The sequence below is a fragment of the Scyliorhinus torazame genome, chromosome 22 (assembly GCF_047496885.1).
Source record: "Scyliorhinus torazame isolate Kashiwa2021f chromosome 22, sScyTor2.1, whole genome shotgun sequence".
Lineage (NCBI taxonomy): Eukaryota > Metazoa > Chordata > Chondrichthyes > Carcharhiniformes > Scyliorhinidae > Scyliorhinus > Scyliorhinus torazame.
Window position 1 is genome coordinate 9,913,059 of NC_092728.1, and position 17,977 is coordinate 9,931,035.

Genomic DNA, 17,977 nt, shown 5'->3' on the forward strand with positions numbered 1-17,977 from the left:
AAACACTCCCAGGACAGGTACAGCATGGGGTGAGGTACAGAGCAAGTAAACTCCAGCAGGCAGATAGACAGGTAGATGTCTGGTGTTGCACTGGGCGATTACCGGTCACATTTCTCTGCAGCGTCGTATTCTCAGCCTGTAGTCGCAGTAGTTCCCCATCGAGCGGACTGGACTGTGACGCAGTGTCGGACACGGGAGCCCCATCTTGAATCCGTTTATTCTCTGCCTCGAGGTCCTCAATCTGTGCACAGAGCTGAAAAGGTGAGGAGGTGTGGAGTCAGGAACAACCCGAGGAATAGTTTCTACCCAGGCAGGACGTGGAGTTGGGCCATTCGGCCCATCGAATCTGCTCCCAGTCAATGAGACCATGGATCCACTTTCCCGCCTTATTACCCTCGATTCCCTCGCGGATTAAAACTCGGTCTCTCTCGGCCTTGAACATACTTAACGGCCCAGTCCCTCTACAGCCTCTCTGCGGTAAAGAATTCCACAGATTCACTCCCCTCTGAGGGAAGAAATTCCTCCTCATCTCTGCCTCAAATGGGTGCCCCCCTGACTCTGAGATTCTGCCCCCTGGTCCCAGACTCTCCCACAAGAGGAAACAGCCTCAGCATCGACCCTGTCAAACCCCCTGAGAATCCGAATGTCTCAATAAGGCCGCCTCTCATTCTTCTAAACTCCCAATCAGTACAGGCCCGACCTCCTCAACCTCTCCTCATGAGAAAATCCCTCCCTGCCCGGGATCGACCGAGTGAACCTTCTCTGGACTGCCTCCAATGTCAGTGTATCTTTCCTTAGATAAGGGGACTAAAACTGTTCACTGTATCCCAGGCGCGGTCTAACTAGGGCCTTGTATAGTTTCAGCAGGACTTCCCTACTTTTATTCTCCATTCCCTTCGAAACAAAGGCCAACATTCCATTTGCCTTTCCACTGACCTGCTGAACCGCATGCAGCTTTGTGAGATTCACGGACGAGGACATTACATTCCACCTGCCAAGTGTCTGCCCACCCACTTAACCTGCCGATATCCCCACGTGTCACCCGCACCACTCACCTTCCTGCCTATTTTGGGGTCATCCGCAGACTTGCTAATAGTGCATTCACTTCCCTCGCCCAAATCATTAATATACCAGAGCCCCTGGCTCAATCACACGGCACCAAGTATCAGGAGTGCTGAACACTCCAGCATCACGGACAGCTCGGGGGTGGGGGCTATAATAAAGAGTCTATGGGACAGCTACACATCGAATTGGGACGGCTCCACAGATACTTCCCCAGATAGATACCCTATCCCCATTTCGAATGGATCCAGTCTTTGCTGATGGGGGGGGGGGGGGGGGGGGGGGGGGGGGGAGCTCGCTAGTCCAAGGGCCTTAAGCCGCAAGAAACAGTAGAGTCAATGTCGACACTTTCGAAGGGTAGATCAGGTGTATATTGTACGATTCAAATTTTGTCCCCTTCTCTTTAAAATAAACAAAAAGGCTGCAGCTGCCACAGGGAGTCCGACAAAAGACAACTCTCTGCTGGACTGCTTTGATTGACAGGCCGTCTGCTGCAGGCGGGAAAATAAGCAACAGAATTTGGTCGTGCAATTTCAATGGCATTCTTTGTTGACGTTTCCCCAAAGGCTATGGCAATGCCATTGTGAATGTTTGGCTGAGCTTCAAAAGCTCCAAACGTTCTCAGCAGGGCTTGGGAGTTCACAGTTTGATTAAATTGGCTTTTAAAGGATTAATTGTGTTTAACGTGGGATCCGAATAGAAGTTGGATTGTTTTTAGTCAGACATGAACCACTGGAGGGGATTTGGAAAATTTTCAGGAATTCTCGTATGGCAGTCTTCACTAATGCTAGGTTTAGATTGTTCGGTTTATTTCTTGTTCACCTCCACCTGGCTCTGGAGGTCTACCATGATGAATTCTGGGAGAATTGACAGTTTATTGGATTGAAGAGTACGGGGGGGGGGGGGGGGGGAATTGCTTCGGAAACAAATGAGGGGTGACAAAAAGAAAAATCACCAAATTCTGGGATGTGGATCCAGCACATTGGCAAATTTTCCGACTTGCGTTTACCTGCCTCAGTAAAACTCCTCCTCCTTAGTGTCCAACGGTTTTGGTGGTGTTACAGGGATAGGCTGGGGGAGTGGACGAGGTGGGGTGCTCTTTCAGAGGATCGGTGCAGACTCGATGGGCTGAATGGCCTCCTTGGTAGGGATTCCATTCTCGGAGGTGTCGCCACTTAACTGCGTCGTTCACCGACCCCCGGCGCCCTTTCCCCAAAACCCCTCGACCCCATCCACAATCCCTTCTCTCGCCAGACACCAACCCCAATGCTGTTTCGCTCCGTTCTGTCGTGACCATCCTGGTGAGGTTTTCCACATTAACTCAGCATCATCAACTCAGCCTTTCACCCCACGAGTATCTGACCGAGTATCTCGAACCCGAGGCGAAGATCTTGGCTTACCGGGCAGGGTAATCCTCGTACTGCTGTATGTTTCAGAGACTTGGGACAACCTAAATCTCAAATCACTGGAGAGAGTGAACGCCAGCGGTGTTTTCAATCGGCCCTCCCTCCAAAACCGGATCCAACGGCAGCTTCCTCTCGCAAGCCATCGCGAAGATGTGAATCATTCAAACCCAGCCCGCTGGAGACTGGGAAGCAATTTCTCCACACGGAACTCGGCCAAGCTTCAGGGAGGACAGCGGGAAACCCTTCAGGGTTCCCCAAGGCGCCACTGAAGAGGTCGAATGCCCCCCCCGCCCCCTCGGGAGCCGCTGGGTCGAGGGCGACGTCACACGCTGGGGATGGCGAGCTTCGGTTACAGTTCACACGGGGGAAACGAGCTGCTTACCTTGGAGAGCTCCTGCATTAGTGTTGTGTTCTGGAGGCGGAAGTCATCCTCTTGCTATGCAGCTTCCCTGAAGCATCTCGTTCTCGCTCAGCAGGGCATCCACTTCCTGGTATAGACAGCAGACAAAAAGTAAAGCACTCACAGAGCACCTTCGGGGATCTGAGCATTGAGCCAGACAGACAGAAACCCACACACGAGGCCCCTCCCAAATGCTGCAATGAGGCAAGCAACTCACCTCCTGATCCCCCCCAAAGTCTGTCCACCACCTCCAAGGCACAAGTCAGGAGTGTGATGGAAACTCTCCACTTGCCTGGATGAGCGCGGCTCCAACACTCGAGCAGCTCAACACCTTCCAGGACAAAGCAGCCCCGCTTGATCGACACCCCATCCACACACATTCACTCCCTCCACCACCGACGCACAGAGGCAGCCCGTGTGTACCGTCTACAAGATGCACTGCAGCAACTCACCAAGGCCCCTTAGGCAGCACCTCCCAAACCCACGCCCTCTACCATCGAGAATGGACAAGAGCAGCAGATACCTGGGACCCCCACCATCTGGAGGCTCCCCTCCGAGCCCCTCACCATCCCCACTCGGAAATATATCAGCCGTTCCTTCACTGTCGCAAAATCCCGGAACACCCTCCCTAACAGCACGGTGGGTGTACCTCACATCGCGGGGCTGCGGCGGTTTGAGAATCCGGCTCATCCACCACCTTCGCCCTCCCCGCCCCGAGAGACAACAATTGGAAGCTGGTGGATGGGGTGGAGTGTCAAGCGAGACGACGTACAGACACCCGATGTTGGATGAGCGAAAGCGTGGAAACATGCCGGAATGTAAATACACAGAGCGGAATACGCGAACCTGTCAGGCGCGCACACACACAGTCAGCGTAGAGCTCGGTGTACACGCGACCAGTACAAACACAGGCAGCCACGGGCGGTATGCTGAAAACACGGGTGCAAGATAGAGGCGCACACTTTGATGGTCGCAAAGGTTAGAGGACAGGAGGAAACTTGGTGAATCATTACCTGGGCCTTCTTGCTTTTGGTTAGAGCCTGAGGAAAAGGAAAAATAATTATTATTTTTTTCAAAATAATTGTCCAAAACAGGCCATTCAGCCCATCTGCTGTACACGATCCTATCGAAAACCAGCCCCGCGCCCCCAAATATCACCAGACATAGGAGCAAGAGTAAGTCATTCAGCCCATCCATCCTGCTCTGCATTCCATTAATGGTTAACCATCTGCCTCAATGGTGTTTGCCTGCGCCTTCCACCCCCCCCCCCCCCCCCCCCACCGACAATCCCTGCAGAAGGCCATTCGGCCCACTGAGTCTGCACCAAATGAGCACCCATCGATGCCCCCGCCCCTTTCCCTCTTGCCCTATCCCCGTAACCCCACCTAACCAGCACATCTTTGGACTGCGGGAGGAAACTGGAGCACCCGGAGGAAACCCACGCACACACGGGGAGGATGTGCAGACAGTGACCCGAGGTCGATACTGATCCGGGTTCCTGGCGCAGGGAGGCCGCCATGCAGGCCACTGGGCCAGCACATCCTAGACGTTCGTCTACAAAAATCCATTGACTTCTCTCTTCCCTTCTCCCTCACAGCGCTTTGTCCAGCTTCTCCCCCTCCATTCTCCCCACTCCCCGTGGGAGCGAGTCGCACATTCTCCCCACTCCCTGTGGGAGCGAGTCCCACATTCTCCCCACTCCCCGTGGGAGCGAGTCGCACATTCTCCCCACTCCCCGTGGGAGCGAGTCGCACATTCTCCCCACTCCCCGTGGGAGCGAGTCCCACATTCTCCCCACTCCCCGTGGAGCGAGTCCCTCATTCTCCCGACTCCCCGTGGGAGCGAGACGCACATTCTCCCCACTCCCCGTGGGAGCGAGTCGCACATTCTCCCCACTCCCCGTGGGAGCGAGTCGCACATTCTCCCCACTCCCCGTGGGAGCGAGTCCCACATTCTCCCCACTCCCCGTGGGAGCGAGTCCCTCATTCTCCCGACTCCCCGTGGGAGCGAGACGCACATTCTCCCCACTACCCGTGGGAGCGAGACGCACATTCTCCCCACTACCCGTGGGAGCGAATCCCACATTTTCCCTACTCCCTGTGGGAGCGAGGCGCACATTCTCCCCCACTACCCGTGGGAGCGAGACGCACATTCTCCCCACTACCCGTGGGAGCGAATCCCACATTTTCCCTACTCCTGTGGGAGCGAGGCGCACATTCTCCCCCACTACCCGTGGGGAGCGAATCCCACATTCTCCCCACTCCCCGTGGGAGCGAGGCGCACATTCTCCCCACTCCCTGTGGGAGCGAGTCCCACATTCTCCCACTCCCCGTGGGAGCGAGTCCCACATTCTCCCCACTCCCCCATGGGAGCGAGTCCCACATTCTCCCCACTCCCCGTGGGGAGCGAGTCGCACATTCTCCCCACTCCCCGTGGGAGCGAGTCGCACATTCTCCCCACTCCCCGTGGGAGCGAGTCCCTCATTCTCCCGACTCCCCGTGGGAGCGAGACGCACATTCTCCCCACTACCCGTGGGAGCGAGACGCACATTCTCCCCACTACCCGTGGGAGCGAATCCCACATTTTCCCTACTCCCTGTGGGAGCGAGGCGCACATTCTCCCCACTACCCGTGGGAGCGAATCCCACATTCTCCCCACTCCCCGTGGGAGCGAGGCGCACATTCTCCCCACTCCCTGTGGGAGCGAGTCCCACATTCTCCCCACTCCCCGTGGGAGCGAGTCCCACATTCTCCCCACTCCCCGTGGGAGCGAGTCCCACATTCTCCCCACTCCCTGTGGGAGCGAGTCCCACATTCTCCCCACTCCCTGTGGGAGTGAGTCCCACATTCTCCCCGTCTCCCTGTCGGAGTGAGGTCCCACATTCTCCCCACTCCCAGTGGGAGCGAGTCCCACATTCTCCCCACTCCCTGTGGGAGTGATTCCCACATTTTCCCCACTCCCTGTCGGAGCGAATCGCACATTCTCCCCAACAACCCGTGGGAGCGAATCGCACATTCTCCCCACGACCCGTGGGAGCGAATCCCACATTCTCCCCACAACCTGTGGGAGCGAGTCCCACATTCTCCCCACAACCTGTGGGAGCGAGTCCCACATTCTCCCCACACCCTGTGGGAGCGAGTCCCACATTCTCCCCACTCCCCCGTGGGAGCGAGTCCCACATTCTCCCCACTCCCCGTGGGAGCTAGTCGTACATTCTCCCGACTCACGTGGGAGCGAGTCCCACATTCTCCCCACTCCCCGAGGGAGCGAGGCGCACATTCTCCCCACTCCCCGTGGAAGCGAGTCCCACATTCTCCCCACTCACTATGGGGGCGAGTCCCACATTCTCCCCCACTCCCTGTGGGAGTGAGTCCCACATTCTCCCCACTCCCTGTGGGAGTGAGTCCCACCATTCTCCCCACTCCCGGTGGGAGCGAGTCCCACATTCTCCCCACTCCCGGTGGGAGTGAGTCCCACATTCTCCCCCACTCCCTGTGGGAGCGAGTCGCACATTTTCCCGACTCCTGGTGGGAGCTAGTCCCACATTCTCCCCCACTCCCTGTGGGAGCGAGTCGCACATTTTCCCGACTCCCCGTGGGAGCGAGACGCACATTTCCCCCACTCCCTGTGGGAGCTCGTCCCATATTCTCCCCCACTCCCTGTGGGAGCGAGTCGCACATTCTCCCCACTCCCTGTGGGAGCGAGTCCCACATTCTCCCCACTCCCCGTGGGAGCGAGTCGCACATTCTCCCCACTCCCCGTGGGAGCGAGTCCCACATTCTCCCCACTCCCCGTGGGAGCGAGTCCCACATTCTCTCCCACTCCCCACGGGAGCAAGTCCCATATTCTCCCCACTGCCTGTGAGAGCCGGTCCCACATTCTCCCCACTCCCCGTGGGAGCGAGTCCCACATTCTCCCGACTCCACGTGGGAGCGAGTCCCACATTCTCCCCACTCCCCGTGGGAGCGAGGCGCACATTCTCCCCACTCCTTGTGGGAGCGAGTCCCACATTCTCCCCACTCCCAATCGGAGCGAGTCCCCACATTCTCCCGACTCCACGTGGGAGCGAGTCCCACATTCTCTCCACTCCCCGTGGGAGCGAATCGCACATTATCCCCACGGGAGCGAGTCCCCACATTCTCCCCCACTCCCTGTGGGAGCGAGTCCCACATTCTCTCTCACTCCCCACGGGAGCAAGTCCCATATTCTCCCCACTCCCTGTGAGAGCCAGTCCCACATTCTCCCCATTCCCCGTGGGAGCAAGTCCCACATTCTCCCCCATTCCCCGTGGGAGCGAATCGTACATTATCCCCACGGGAGCGAGTCCCACATTCTCCCCACTTCCGTAGGAGCGAGTCGCACATTCTCCCCAAGGGAGCGAGATCCAAATTCTCCCCACTCCCCGTGGGAGTGAGTCCCACATTCTCCCCACTCCCTCTGGGAGCGAGTACCACATTCTCCCAACTCCCCGTGGGAGCGAGTCCCATATTCTCCCCACTCCCTGTGAGAGCGAGTCCCACATTCTCCCCACTCCCTGTGGAGCGAGTCCCACATTCTCCACACTCCCCGTGGGAGCGAGTCCCATATTCTCCCCACTCCCTGTGAGAGCCAGTCCCATATTCTCCCCACTCCCTGTGGGAGCGAGTCCCACATTCTCCCCCACTCCCGGTGGGAGTGAGACCCACATTCTCCCCCACTCCCGGTGGGAGTGAGTCCCACATTCTCCCCACTCCCTGTGGGAGCGAGTCCCACATTCTCCCCACTCCCGGTGGGAGTGAGTCCCACATTCTCCCCACTCCCGGTGGGAGCGAGTCCCACATTCTCCCCACTCCCCGTGGGAGCGAGTCCCACATTCCCACCACTCCCCGTGGGAGCGAGTCCCACATTCTCCCCACTCCCTGTGGGAGCGAGTCCCACATTCTCCCCACTCCCGGTGGGAGCGAGTCCCACATTCTCCCCACTCCCGGTGGGAGCGAGTCCCACATTCTCCCCACTCCCCGTGGGAGCAAGTCCCACATTCTCTCCCACTCCCCACGGGAGCAAGTCCCACATTCTCCCCACAACCTGTGGGAGCGAGTCCCACATTCTCCCCACAGCCTGTGGGAGCGAGTCCCACATTCTCCCCACTCCCCGTGGGATGGAGTCCCACATTCTCCCCACTCCGTGGGAGCTAGTCGTACATTCTCCCGACTCCACGTGGGAGCGAGTCCCACATTCTCCCCACTCCCCGAGGGAGCGAGGCGCACATTCTCCCCACTCCCCGTGGAAGCGAGTCCCACATTCTCCCCACTCCCTATGGGGGCGAGTCCCACATTCTCCCCACTCCCTGTGGGAGTGAGTCCCACATTCTCCCCACTCCCTGTGGGAGTGAGTCCCACATTCTCCCCACTCCCTGTGGGAGTGAGTCCCACATTCTCCCCACTCCCGGTGGGAGCGAGTCCCACATTCTCCCCACTCCCGGTGGGAGTGAGTCCCACATTCTCCCCACTCCCCGTGGGAGCGAGTCGCACATTCTCCCCACTCCCCGTGGGAGCGAGTCGCACATTCTCCCCACTCCCCGTGGGAGCGAGTCCCACATTCTCCCCACTCCCCGTGGGAGCGAGTCCCTCATTCTCCCCACTCCCCGTGGGAGCGAGACGCACATTCTCCCCACTCCCCGTGGGAGCGAGTCGCACATTCTCCCCACTCCCCGTGGGAGCGAGTCGCACATTCTCCCCACTCCCCGTGGGAGCGAGTCCCACATTCTCCCCACTCCCCGTGGGAGCGAGTCCCGCATTCTCCCGACTCCCCGTGGGAGCGAGACGCACATTCTCCCCACTACCCGTGGGAGCGAGACGCACATTCTCCCCACTACCCGTGGGAGCGAATCCCACATTTTCCCTACTCCCTGTGGGAGCGAGGCGCACATTCTCCCCACTACCCGTGGGAGCGAGACGCACATTCTCCCCACTACCCGTGGGAGCGAATCCCACATTTTCCCTACTCCCTGTGGGAGCGAGGCGCACATTCTCCCCACTACCCGTGGGAGCGAATCCCACATTCTCCCCACTCCCCGTGGGAGCGAGGCGCACATTCTCCCCACTCCCTGTGGGAGCGAGTCCCACATTCTCCCCACTCCCCGTGGGAGCGAGTCCCACTCCCCATGGGAGCGAGTCCCACATTCTCCCCACTCCCCGTGGGAGCGAGTCGCACATTCTCCCCACTCCCCGTGGGAGCGAGTCGCACATTCTCCCCACTCCCCGTGGGAGCGAGTCCCTCATTCTCCCGACTCCCCGTGGGAGCGAGACGCACATTCTCCCCACTACCCGTGGGAGCGAGACGCACATTCTCCCCACTACCCGTGGGAGCGAATCCCACATTTTCCCTACTCCCTGTGGGAGCGAGGCGCACATTCTCCCCACTACCCGTGGGAGCGAATCCCACATTCTCCCCACTCCCCGTGGGAGCGAGGCGCACATTCTCCCCACTCCCTGTGGGAGCGAGTCCCACATTCTCCCCACTCCCCGTGGGAGCGAGTCCCACATTCTCCCCACTCCCCGTGGGAGCGAGTCCCACATTCTCCCCACTCCCTGTGGGAGCGAGTCCCACATTCTCCCCACTCCCTGTGGGAGCGAGTCCCACATTCTCCCCACTCCCTGTGGGAGTGAGTCCCACATTCTCCCGTCTCCCTGTCGGAGTGAGTCCCACATTCTCCCCACTCCCAGTGGGAGCGAGTCCCACATTCTCCCCACTCCCTGTGGGAGTGATTCCCACATTTTCCCCACTCCCTGTCGGAGCGAATCGCACATTCTCCCCACAACCCGTGGGAGCGAATCGCACATTCTCCCCACGACCCGTGGGAGCGAGTCCCACATTCTCCCCACAACCTGTGGGAGCGAGTCCCACATTCTCCCCACAACCTGTGGGAGCGAGTCCCACATTCTCCCCACACCCTGTGGGAGCGAGTCCCACATTCTCCCCACTCCCCGTGGGAGCGAGTCCCACATTCTCCCCACTCCCCGTGGGAGCTAGTCGTACATTCTCCCGACTCCACGTGGGAGCGAGTCCCACATTCTCCCCACTCCCCGAGGGAGCGAGGCGCACATTCTCCCCACTCCCCGTGGAAGCGAGTCCCACATTCTCCCCACTCACTATGGGGGCGAGTCCCACATTCTCCCCACTCCCTGTGGGAGTGAGTCCCACATTCTCCCCACTCCCTGTGGGAGTGAGTCCCACATTCTCCCCACTCCCGGTGGGAGCGAGTCCCACATTCTCCCCACTCCCGGTGGGAGTGAGTCCCACATTCTCCCCACTCCCTGTGGGAGCGAGTCGCACATTTTCCCGACTCCTGGTGGGAGCTAGTCCCACATTCTCCCCCACTCCCTGTGGGAGCGAGTCGCACATTTTCCCGACTCCCCGTGGGAGCGAGACGCACATTTCCCCCACTCCCTGTGGGAGCTCGTCCCATATTCTCCCCCACTCCCTGTGGGAGCGAGTCGCACATTCTCCCCACTCCCTGTGGGAGCGAGTCCCACATTCTCCCCACTCCCCGTGGGAGCGAGTCGCACATTCTCCCCACTCCCCGTGGGAGCGAGTCCCACATTCTCCCCACTCCCCGTGGGAGCGAGTCCCACATTCTCTCCCACTCCCCACGGGAGCAAGTCCCATATTCTCCCCACTCCCTGTGAGAGCCGGTCCCACATTCTCCCCACTCCCCGTGGGAGCGAGTCCCACATTCTCCCGACTCCACGTGGGAGCGAGTCCCACATTCTCCCCACTCCCCGTGGGAGCGAGGCGCACATTCTCCCCACTCCTTGTGGGAGCGAGTCCCACATTCTCCCCACTCCCAATCGGAGCGAGTCCCACATTCTCCCGACTCCACGTGGGAGCGAGTCCCACATTCTCTCCACTCCCCGTGGGAGCGAATCGCACATTATCCCCACGGGAGCGAGTCCCACATTCTCCCCACTCCCTGTGGGAGCGAGTCCCACATTCTCTCTCACTCCCCACGGGAGCAAGTCCCATATTCTCCCCACTCCCTGTGAGAGCCAGTCCCACATTCTCCCCATTCCCCGTGGGAGCAAGTCCCACATTCTCCCCATTCCCCGTGGGAGCGAATCGTACATTATCCCCACGGGAGCGAGTCCCACATTCTCCCCACTTCCCGTAGGAGCGAGTCGCACATTCTCCCCAAGGGAGCGAGATCCAAATTCTCCCCACTCCCCGTGGGAGTGAGTCCCACATTCTCCCCACTCCCTCTGGGAGCGAGTACCACATTCTCCCAACTCCCCGTGGGAGCGAGTCCCATATTCTCCCCCACTCCCTGTGAGAGCGAGTCCCACATTCTCCCCACTCCCTGTGGGAGCGAGTCCCACATTCTCCACACTCCCCGTGGGAGCGAGTCCCATATTCTCCCCACTCCCTGTGAGAGCCAGTCCCATATTCTCCCCACTCCCTGTGGGAGCGAGTCCCACATTCTCCCCCACTCCCGGTGGGAGTGAGACCCACATTCTCCCCCACTCCCGGTGGGAGTGAGTCCCACATTCTCCCCACTCCCTGTGGGAGCGAGTCCCACATTCTCCCCACTCCCGGTGGGAGTGAGTCCCACATTCTCCCCACTCCCGGTGGGAGCGAGTCCCACATTCTCCCCACTCCCCGTGGGAGCGAGTCCCACATTCCCACCACTCCCCGTGGGAGCGAGTCCCACATTCTCCCCACTCCCTGTGGGAGCGAGTCCCACATTCTCCCCACTCCCGGTGGGAGCGAGTCCCACATTCTTCCCACTCCCCGTGGGAGCAAGTCCCACATTCTCTCCCACTCCCCACGGGAGCAAGTCCCACATTCTCCCCACAACCTGTGGGAGCGAGTCCCACATTCTCCCCACACCCTGTGGGAGCGAGTCCCACATTCTCCCCACTCCCCGTGGGATGGAGTCCCACATTCTCCCCACTCCGTGGGAGCTAGTCGTACATTCTCCCGACTCCACGTGGGAGCGAGTCCCACATTCTCCCCACTCCCCGAGGGAGCGAGGCGCACATTCTCCCCACTCCCCGTGGAAGCGAGTCCCACATTCTCCCCACTCCCTATGGGGGCGAGTCCCACATTCTCCCCACTCCCTGTGGGAGTGAGTCCCACATTCTCCCCACTCCCTGTGGGAGTGAGTCCCACATTCTCCCCACTCCCTGTGGGAGTGAGTCCCACATTCTCCCCACTCCCGGTGGGAGCGAGTCCCACATTCTCCCCACTCCCGGTGGGAGTGAGTCCCACATTCTCCCCACTCCCTGTGGGAGCGAGTCGCACATTTTCCCGACTCCCGGTGGGAGCTAGTCCCACATTCTCCCCCACTCCCTGTGGGAGCGAGTCGCACATTTTCCCGACTCCCCGTGGGAGCTAGTCCCACATTCTCCCCCACTCGCTGTGGGAGCGAGTCGCACATCCTCCCGACTCCCCGTGGGAGCGAGGCGCACATTCTCCCCACTCCCTGTGGGAGTGAGTCCCACATTCTCCCCACTCCCAGTGGGAGCGAGTCCCACATTCTCCCCATTCCCAGTGGGAGCTAGACGCACATTCTCCCGACTCCACGTGGGAGCGAGTCCCACATTCTCCCCACTCCCCGTGGGAGCGAGGCGCACATTCTCCCCACTCCCTGTGGGAGCGAGTCCCACATTCTCGCGACTCCACGTGGGAGCGAGTCCCACATTCTCTCCACTCCCCGTGGGAGCGAATCGCACATTATCCCCACGGGAGCGAGTCCCACATTCTCCCCACTCCCTGTGGGAGCGAGTCCCACATTCTCTCTCACTCCCCACGGGAGCAAGTCCCATATTCTCCCCACTCCCTGTGAGAGCCAGTCCCACATTCTCCCCATTCCCCGTGGGAGCAAGTCCCACATTCTCCCCACACCCCGTGGGAGCCAGTCCCACATTCTCCCCATTCCCCGTGGGAGCGAATCGTACATTATCCCCACGGGAGCGAGTCCCACATTCTCCCCACTTCCCGTAGGAGCGAGTCGCACATTCTCCCCAAGGGAGCGAGATCCAAATTCTCCCCACTCCCCGTGGGAGTGAGTCCCACATTCTCCCCACTCCCTCTGGGAGCGAGTACCACATTCTCCCAACTCCCCGTGGGAGCGAGTCCCATATTCTCCCCACTCCCTGTGAGAGCGAGTCCCACATTCTCCCCACTCCCTGTGGGAGCGAGTCCCACATTCTCCACACTCCCCGTGGGAGCGAGTCCCATATTCTCCCCACTCCCTGTGAGAGCCAGTCCCATATTCTCCCCACTCCCTGTGGGAGCGAGTCCCACATTCTCCCCACTCCCGGTGGGAGTGAGACCCACATTCTCCCCCACTCCCGGTGGGAGTGAGTCCCACATTCTCCCCACTCCCTGTGGGAGCGAGTCCCACATTCTCCCCACTCCCTGTGGGAGTGAGTCCCACATTCTCCCCACTCCCTGTGGGAGTGAGTCCCACATTCTCCCCACTCCCGGTGGGAGCGAGTCCCACATTCTCCCCACTCCCGGTGGGAGCTAGTCGTACATTCTCCCGACTCCACGTGGGAGCGAGTCCCACATTCTCCCCACTCCCCGAGGGAGCGAGGCGCACATTCTCCCCACTCCCCGTGGAAGCGAGTCCCACATTCTCCCCACTCCCTATGGGGGCGAGTCCCACATTCTCCCCACTCCCTGTGGGAGTGAGTCCCACATTCTCCCCACTCCCTGTGGGAGTGAGTCCCACATTCTCCCCACTCCCTGTGGGAGTGAGTCCCACATTCTCCCCACTCCCGGGGGGAGCGAGTCCCACATTCTCCCAACTCCCGGTGGGAGTGAGTCCCACATTCTCCCCACTCCCTGTGGGAGCGAGTCGCACATTTTCCCGACTCCCGGTGGGAGCTAGTCCCACATTCTCCCCACTCCCTGTGGGAGCGAGTCCCACATTCTCCCCACTCCCCGTGGGAGCGAGTCGCACATTTTCCCGACTCCCCGTGGGAGCGAGACGCACATTCTCCCCACTCTCTGTGGGAGCTAGTCCCATATTCTCCCCCACTCCCTGTGGGAGCGAGTCGCACATTCTCCCCACTCCCTGTGGGAGCGAGTCCCACATTCTCCCCACTCCCCGTGGGAGCGAGTCGCACATTCTCCCCACTCCCCGTGGGAGCGAGTCCCACATTCTCTCCCACTCCCCACGGGAGCAAGTCCCATATTCTCCCCACTCCCTGTGAGAGCCGGTCCCACATTCTCCCCACTCCCTGTGGGAGCGAGTCCCACATTCTCCCCACTCCCCGTGGGAGCTAGTCCCACATTCTCCCCACTCCCCGTGGGAGCGAGTCCCACATTCTCCCCACTCCCCGTGGGAGCTAGTCCCACATTCTCCCCCACTCGCTGTGGGAGCGAGTCGCACATCCTCCCGACTCCCCGTGGGAGCGAGGCGCACATTCTCCCCACTCCCTGTGGGAGTGAGTCCCACATTCTCCCCACTCCCAGTGGGAGCGAGTCCCACATTCTCCCCATTCCCAGTGGGAGCTAGACGCACATTCTCCCGACTCCACGTGGGAGCGAGTCCCACATTCTCCCCACTCCCCGTGGGAGCGAGGCGCACATTCTCCCCACTCCCTGTGGGAGCGAGTCCCACATTCTCCCCACTCCCAATCGGAGCGAGTCCCACATTCTCGCGACTCCACGTGGGAGCGAGTCCCACATTCTCTCCACTCCCCGTGGGAGCGAATCGCACATTATCCCCACGGGAGCGAGTCCCACATTCTCCCCACTCCCTGTGGGAGCGAGTCCCACATTCTCTCTCACTCCCCACGGGAGCAAGTCCCATATTCTCCCCACTCCCTGTGAGAGCCAGTCCCACATTCTCCCCATTCCCCGTGGGAGCCAGTCCCACATTCTCCCCATTCCCCGTGGGAGCGAATCGTACATTATCCCCACGGGAGCGAGTCCCACATTCTCCCCACTTCCCGTAGGAGCGAGTCGCACATTCTCCCCAAGGGAGCGAGATCCAAATTCTCCCCACTCCCCGTGGGAGTGAGTCCCACATTCTCCCCACTCCCTCTGGGAGCGAGTACCACATTCTCCCAACTCCCCGTGGGAGCGAGTCCCATATTCTCCCCACTCCCTGTGAGAGCGAGTCCCACATTCTCCCCACTCCCTGTGGGAGCGAGTCCCACATTCTCCACACTCCCCGTGGGAGCGAGTCCCATATTCTCCCCACTCCCTGTGGGAGCGAGTCCCACATTCTCCCCACTCCCGGTGGGAGTGAGACCCACATTCTCCCCCACTCCCGGTGGGAGTGAGTCCCACATTCTCCCCACTCCCGGTGGGAGTGAGTCCCACATTCTCCCCACTCCCTGTGGGAGCGAGTCCCACATTCTCCCCACTCCCTGTGGGAGTGAGTCCCACATTCTCCCCACTCCCGGTGGGAGCGAGTCCCACATTCTCCCCACTCCCCGTGGGAGCGAGTCCCACATTCCCACCACTCCCCGTGGGAGCGAGTCCCACATTCTCCCCACTCCCTGTGGGAGCGAGTCCCACATTCTCCCCACTCCCGGTGGGAGCGAGTCCCACATTCTCCCCACTCCCGGTGGGAGCGAGTCCCACATTCTCCCCACTCCCCGTGGGAGCAAGTCCCACATTCTCTCCCACTCCCCACGGGAGCAAGTCCCATATTCTCCCCACTCCCTGTGAGAGCCGGTCCCACATTCTCCCCACTCCCTGTGGGAGCGAGTCCCACATTCTCCCCACTCCCGGTGGGAGCGAGTCCCACATTCTCTCCCACTCCCCACGGGAGCAAGTCCCATATTTTCCCCACTCCCTGTGAGAGCCGGTCCCACATTCTCCCCATTCCCCCTGGGAGCGAGTCCCACATTCTCCCCACTCCCTGTGGGAGCGAGTCCCACATTCTCCCCACGCCCTGTGGGAGCGAGTCCCAAATTCTCCCCACTCCCATTGGGAGTGAGTCCCACATTCTCCCCACTCCCGGTGGGAGCGAGTCCCATATTCTCCCCACTCGGAATAAATATGTTTCTCCTGAATTCCCCCCACCCAGACCTCACTGTTGAATCTTTCTTGAGTTAGAAACTCTCAGCTCCGGGATTGTCCTCACGAATCAGCGTTTGAAACTTCTCTAATGTCTCTGTACAATATGTATTCCGTACAATACAAGATGAGCGCATTTTATCCATCCCTGTCCCCATGAACGCCAAATGACCCCGGAACAGATCCCAGATCCCTACCTTCTGCGCCTTCGCCAAGTCCTTCTCCACGTTGCTACACTTCTGCCGCAGAGAATTTATTTCTGTAAAGTCAGGAGTGAAAGAGAGGGTTAACATCAACATTCCCAGGACAGGTGCAGCACGGGGTTCGATACAGAGTAAAGCTCCCTCTACACTTTTCCCATCAAACATTCCCAGGACAGGTACAGCATGGGGTTAGATACAGAGTAAAGCTCCCTCTACACTGTCCCCATCAAACACTCCCAGGACAGGTACAGCACGCGATTAGATACAGAGTAAAGCTCCCCCTACACTGTCCCCATCAAATACGCCCAGGACAGGATACAGCATGGGGTTAGATACAGAGTAAAGCTCCCTCTACACTGTCCCCATCAAACACTCCCAGGACAGGTACAGCCAAGGGTTAGATACAGTGTAAAGCTCCCTCTACACTGTCCCCATCAAACACTCCCAGGACAGGGACAGCATGGGGTTAGATACAGAGTAAAGCTCCCTCTACACTGTCCCCACCAAACACTCCCAGGACAGGTACAGCAAGGGGTTAGATACAGAGTAAAGCTCCCTCTACACTGTCCCCATCAAACACTCCCAGGACAGGGGACAGCATGGGTTAGATACAGAGCAAAGCTCCCTCTCCCACTGTCCCCACCAAACACTCCCAGGACAGGTACAGCACGGGGTCAGATACAGAGTAAAGCTCCCTCTACACTGTCCCCACCAAACACTCCCAGGACAGGTACAGCACGGGGTCAGATACAGAGTAAAGCTCCCTCTACACTGTCCCCATCAAACACTCCCAGGACAGGTGCGGCACGGGGTTGGATATCTGCTCTGTCAGTTGTTACTCCCCGCCACACCCCCTCACCTGCATTCTGCTTCCGTAGCTGATCAGCTTGTTGGTAGTTCTGGGTCCTCAGTTCCAGCAGTTGGGCCTGGACATGGATTTGGGGAGTGAGACAGAAGAGAAGCAGTTTCATTACACCATTGTGCTGAGAAAGCTCGGTCTGCGATTCCCCAGCCCCTCACAGCCTCCTCAAGGCGTCGCAAACCTCCTCACAGCCAATGAAGGTTTTATAATTAAAGTGGCCAATGTTGTAATGAGGAATGTGCGCCCGGTAACTTGCACACAGCAAGGTCCCACAGACAGCAATGTCATAGCGACCCAGACCATCTGCCTTTAGTGATGTCGGCTGAAGGATATGTATTGCACCTCGGACTCCGGGGAGATCGCCCACTACTCCTCCCTGCACTCGATATAAAGCGGAGTCTAAACCGCTCTCTTATACAAAATTCAACATAACGTCCTTGCTCATATATATATATATATATATTTTAATTTAGAGTACCCAATTCATTTTTTCCAATTAAGGGGCAATTTAGCGTGGCCAATCCACCTACCCTGCACATCTTTGGGCTGTGGGGGCGAAACCCACGCAGACACGGGGAGAATGTGCAAACTCCACACGGACAGTGACCCAGAGCAGGGGGTTGAACCTGGGACCTCGGCTGCTACGAGGCAGCAGTGCTAACCACTGTGCCACCGTGCTGCCCTATATTTTGCAGTCACCATTGTTGGTCCATGGGTGATTAGTGGACATGTGTATTTAAGACAAGAGGTTGCTCCGGAGAGAGCACAGGGCTAGTCTGACCAGGAGCTGACAGAGAGGCAGAAAGACAAGAGAGGCCCGAGGGGCGAGGGCGATGGGATGGGACTCTGTTTGATTGATTGCCTGGTGGCCGATGAATTGACCCCAAACTCTGCCCGGTAACTGGCGGTGATTGGATCCTATCCAAGTGGAATGATTTTTAGAATCCCAAAGAGTTTCAGTTGCGACTCCTGGAAGCACAGGAACATGGCCCTACTCGCTTCGCCTCCATGTTTTCTCCAGAAAGGC

General features: G+C 59.3%; 1 protein-coding gene across 1 annotated transcript in view; it reads right to left on the bottom strand.

Moving 5' to 3' along the window:
* gripap1 (GRIP1 associated protein 1) overlaps positions 1-17,074 on the bottom strand; it is an 88,969-nt gene extending 71,895 nt beyond the window's left edge. The window contains 6 exon segments of the mRNA XM_072488996.1: positions 103-253; positions 2,851-2,905; positions 2,907-2,956; positions 3,882-3,908; positions 16,083-16,144; positions 16,948-17,074. Coding sequence (XP_072345097.1) covers positions 103-253; positions 2,851-2,905; positions 2,907-2,956; positions 3,882-3,908; positions 16,083-16,144; positions 16,948-17,059 — 457 coding nt within the window. The 5' untranslated portion in view covers positions 17,060-17,074.
* Positions 17,075-17,977: the final 903 nt, after the last annotated feature.